This window comes from Condylura cristata, unplaced genomic scaffold (genome assembly GCF_000260355.1).
Source record: "Condylura cristata isolate star-nosed mole 26May11 unplaced genomic scaffold, ConCri1.0 scaffold00012, whole genome shotgun sequence".
Taxonomy (NCBI): domain Eukaryota; kingdom Metazoa; phylum Chordata; class Mammalia; order Eulipotyphla; family Talpidae; genus Condylura; species Condylura cristata.
The window spans coordinates 46,128,925-46,134,082 of record NW_004567113.1 but is presented as its reverse complement, the minus strand read 5'-3'; the positions used below and the strand labels follow the sequence as shown (position 1 = coordinate 46,134,082).

Below are 5,158 nucleotides of genomic sequence, written 5' to 3'. Positions count from 1 at the left end.
GGGGTAGCATTTTAAAATATGAATTTGGGGGAGAAGCGAAGATTCAGTCACAACAGAATGAAGATCCCAGCAACCTCTCCCTCTGAGGTGAGACACGAACAGAAGAGTCCAGAAAGGACAGGCCCCAGAGATCCCTCTTTCTGAGTCAAGAAACAGAAGCCAGTCAAGGCCGATGGGCAACAAGATGCTCAAAGGGACCGACTTCACCTTTTGCAATAAGTGGATCTCGTGACCTTCACAGCCCATCTGTTACCCTGGCAGCTGTTCTTATTCCAGTGCCTTCTGCTTATCCAAGATGTATTTGCTGTACTTCACCTGCTGTTTTGCCTTTGGGATAAACATGTAATATAGCATAGGAGACATAGGTCAGGGCGCTTGCTTCTGCCCTTTCCTGCTGATGAGAAAGATCAGGAAAATAACTTCCTCCAACACTGCTGTGTCTGTGCCATAGTGTGGAACGTCATGGAACATCCCGCCAAGAGTCATTTTGTTTACTGTCCATTCACAGCATCCTTACTAGAATTAAGGTGACCACATTGTTCCTCATTTAAACCAAGACACTTTGGAGCATGAAAGGAAATATAAATGAAAACCGTGACAACACAAAAGAGGGAAATAAACAGAGGGTCTGAGGAGCCGAAGGTCTGTCACCCTAATTACACAGCAAATTCCATACGCTCAAGACCTTGGGTGTCATCTTTTTCACCCTGTGTCCTTCCTGTCCCAGCCCAGGGCACCACTAGGATGCTCCCTACATGCTTCCTGAGTGACGGCAGTTCCTCGCATAAGCACTGAATGGGCCGCAGGGGTTCAAATCTAGGTTTACCAATGCCTTACCATAAGTCCCTTGGACAACTGCCTTTGCCACCAGCAGCCTCAGTTTCCCCATTTGTCACACAACAATAGTAATAATAGCACCTAGTCCACACGGCTGTGTGAGAAATCAGGTGAGCTCCTCCACAGAAAAACAGGGACACAGCGTCCGGCACCCTGCCATATCGAGGGCTCAGAAAGGCCACCTCAACTTGTCAGCACAGAACGCCCATTATTGAAATGGGCCCCTGGGCTGGGCTAGGGAGCCCCGAGGACATCTCTCCCCTGGCATGGGGTAGCCCCTTTTTCCCTAATGGTCAAAAATGTGGGTCTGTTGCCCTCTGAGGTCAGCAGCCTGCTACCCATTCTACAGAGAAAGCAGATCCACACAAATGATATGAGGAGAGAGAGAGGGAGCAGAGGGTGCAAGGCCGGGGAGCCCCGAGAGCCCCGAGTGCTGGGTGTAGCTGCCCCTGAGGCCCCGCTGCTTCCCAGGGCAGCTGCTCAGCTGCCCCTTTGAGGTTCTGCATGCCAAGAACCCTTCTTATCCCAAACTCCTTCAAATGCCAAGTGTTACCCAAGGGTTCTGACAAGGGCAGTTGATGGGAAGAATCAACACACTAGTGTAACACTGAGATTTTTAAGTAAGGAATGATGAACAGGAGCCGATGGTAAATCTGCTCCACTCTCAGCCCCGCAGGGCTGAGCTTGCATCTTCTTGCTCGCTCCTTACAGCCACCTGGGCGAGCGGGTACCGGGCACCTGATTCATCCCCATTTTATGGATGAGAAAACTGAGGTCACGATCCCCAAGGGAACCTTTCCAAAGCCACACAGTTGGCTTGATGGGGGCCAGTGCAGGCTCCCTACAGCCTTTCCAGTGTGGTCGTCTCTGGTGAGTGTGAATGGCTGGCGCATCTGACAGGAACCGGCGGATCAGATGGGAGGAAACGGTCCCCATTCAGGGCTAGGCTTTCTGCCTCTCCTGCATGGCAGAACCAAAAGGAAGCTGGTTTTAAAATGGACAGAATGGTTTGATAAAACACGTTTGAGATGAGCTTCTGAGAAGCAGTAACTAAAGTTTCAGCAGTAACTAAAGTTTGGAAGCTGCCTGGCATACTTCTAACTCAGAAAGTATCCACTATCTATCTGGTCTTCAAATTTACCTGGGGGCCCTGTGTGTTTATTTGCTAAGAGTGGCACAAGGGCGAGAAGGTGAACGTGCGCCACCTCTGAACTTCCGGTTGCACCAGCTCCGTGATTCTCTTACTGCTGACACAGAAAGCCTGAGGCTTGCATCCCTGTGCCTTTGGTGTGTGGGGTAAGTCAGTGACCCCAGGCTGCACACCCAAGCTCACACCGTACCTCAATCCTCAAAAGCCCAAAGAGAAATGCCAGATTAGAGGCTACAAAGTCAGTGCTTAGGACACTGAACTCGCCTTCTGTTTAGAGGTGTAACAACGGCTTGACAGACTTACTGGGATTCATCAGATTCCCCTTGGTCAATGTAAATATTTTCTTATCAAGTCACGGAACGTGAACGCACTTAAACTGTAAAACTCCCTCATGAATACTAACAAATTGTAAAGTCATGGCAGAGATGACTGCTCACAGCTGCCAAAAATAAAAACAAAAAGCATCTCGCCATTCTGGATAAAGAATGCCTGTTTAAAATTTTCTAAGGTCTCAAAATTTATTAACAACAAATTTCCATGTAATGTTGTTTAGGAAAAAAAATCAATTAGCTCCACGGAAATATTTCAATTGAGATCAACTGTGGCGCATTATAAAGTAATCAAATAAAACAGGGAGTGTGGGAAAGAGCAGAACTGAGTGACAGAGTGGGTCACCCTGGACCTGTGTTTGCCATTTAAGGGCAAGACTACCGAGTGTGTGTGCACCTGGTGCATGTGTGGGTCAGTTTACTCAGCACCAACCATCTCAAGGTAATGAACTGAAGGCGGCTATACACAGTACCAGGTATACCACCAATAAATCAGAGTGCTGAGTTATCCATGCAGCCATCAGGGGACTGGTGTTCCCACTGCTGGACCAGCTCTGACGCTCTGCTGTGGTGAAGAGGTTCCCACATGTTAAGGATCACACGGCATTAACATCACCCCCTACGAGTGGGCTTCTTGAACCCTAAGATGCTGTGATAGGCACGCCGAGGCCATGTCAGATAGAACAACTGTGACGTGAAGGAGTGTTCAAATAGAGGCATCCGCTATAGCTTTATATATATTTGCATATATCTGCAACTGAATTAAAAGAAACTTGATTTATACTATTCATCCAGGATGCAATATTGTGAAAATGATATCCGTCCCCAAATTAATCTATACATTTAACAACAACAACAACAAAACCTAATCCAAATACCAGTACATGTGTTTGCTTGTTTGTGTTTTGATTTTTGGTAAGATCAGAGGAGGACTTGGTAACATGTCTCTAAGTTTCATCTGGAAAAAGTACCAACACTGGAAAAGAAACACTAAAGAGACTAGTCCAGAGCAGCTACTCAAAGTATTATAAAATGAAACCAGGGTGGGATAACTCAGTACAAACACAGGATCACCAGGAAGCCCAATGAGACAGAACAGGCAGTCCAAGAACAAGTCATGAGACATTCTCAAGGATAAAATCTCCCCCTGCCTTATGCGGGGGTAGGGGCGGTGGCTTAAAATGGCTTGTGTGTATGTTGCTAAAATGGTTTTTAAAAGTCTGAAGTGGCAAGCGTTCAGTAGTAGGACAGCACCCACCAGTGAACGAGAGCTTCAGTCTGGCTTTCAGAAAGGATTTCCCACAAGAACTGGAGTGAGATGCGGGTGTGAGCCCTCTTCCACCTTGTTAAACATCCCTGGGTTCCCGTCACGCCGTCCGTTCCCGTCACCCCGTCCGCTCCCGCAACAAGGTCACTAAATCTCTTTCCCACTCTGCCCCTGCCCAATGCGAAATGGTACTGAAAAATCAAACAGTTTCTCCATCCACTTTGGGTTCCCCAATCACACTGCTCCAGCCCCCATTACTGTAAAAACATCACTAGGAATAATCTAGTGGTCTAAAATCAGAAATCAGTCTTACCTGCTTCCTCTTTTCAGGGGGAAGTGATGGATCTCCATCCTAAGAAGAAACATGTGACATTGTATTTAGAAGAAAACAGAAGTGTTTAGATTCAAGGAACTTCAAGCTTGTATTCAGACCATCCCCACTCCTACCCACTGAACCCATAATGTGCCACACCAAGTTGTGAATATACTTAAAAAATTAACTATAAACTGAACCAGAGTTATTCTGGGAAACCCCTAAGGTGTCTGTTTCAATTAGGACCAAACCCATATATTTTCTAGAACTATGGGAATTTTAAAAATCCTGGATTTATCAGAATCATCTTTGAGCAGAGGTAAAACTGAAATAAAATTTCATTTGGCTTGAGTTTCTCTCTCAAATAAACAGGAATAGTAATAAACTCGTGCACACTCATGCTTGGGTTTTCTCCATGGGCAAAACAAGGTGAAGGGGGAGAGTGAAAGGGGGAGCAGACAGGGATAGGGTGTGCTCAAAATAGAAGAAAATTAACTGAGTACTCAGTTTTTTGTTTTTTGTTTGTTTGTTTGTTTTGAGTCAAAGGATTTAATTCCTCTCCCCTGTGGGTCGTCTGGGATAGCGTGCTAGTGAGTGAGTAAATGTGCAGTTTAACCAGGGCTCTTCTCTCTGATGCTGGCACAGACATCAACAGTATTTGCACCTGAGGGATCTTTCTACTCTATTTCTGTTCCAGGACAGTTCAATGATCCATGAACAGATGGCTTCATGTTAGCGATAGTGTCAGTGTTTAAAAAAAAAAAAAAAAGATTGTATCAGTGAGGGGAATAAAAGACTGCCGAAACAGCTCTATGCAGTTGGTATCCCCAGTTTAATTTGCACCCTGAAAAACCTTTCCATAGGAAAAGCTAGAATAAGACCTACATGGGTAGACCCCATTCCAGGATAGCAGAAAGGTTTACAAATTATGGAAATATTAATACACAACTATTGTTTTTGCAAAATAAGTACACTAGAGAGAGATCCAAAATAAAATGTTGCCTGCAATGAGGTTTTAGAGCAATATTCACACAGCTCTTTCCAACACAACACAAGCCCTCTTTTTAAAAAATTCCTTATAGATAAGTTGGTAAATGCAGCGTCACAGAAACAGATGCCTCGCGTGTGTGTTTCATAGCACGGAGCAAGCAGTACCAAACTATCACAACTCGCAAGTGGGAGCGAAACAGGGACAGCTTTCACTTGCTAACTGTTCCACTTAGGAACAGTTTGAATTTAAGCCCCGCCCCCACTGCCTCCGC

At 45.6% G+C, this 5,158-nt stretch overlaps 1 protein-coding gene across 2 annotated transcripts in view; it reads right to left on the bottom strand.

Annotated features, from left to right (window-relative positions):
• CCDC149 (coiled-coil domain containing 149) overlaps window positions 1–5,158 on the bottom strand; it is a 93,476-nt gene that overhangs the window by 58,119 nt on the left and 30,199 nt on the right. For both annotated transcript variants that reach the window (XM_012724199.1, XM_004681369.2), the window contains exon 3: window positions 3,897–3,935. In XM_012724199.1, the coding sequence (XP_012579653.1) occupies window positions 3,897–3,935 (39 nt within the window). The remainder of the gene's footprint in view (window positions 1–3,896; window positions 3,936–5,158) is intronic.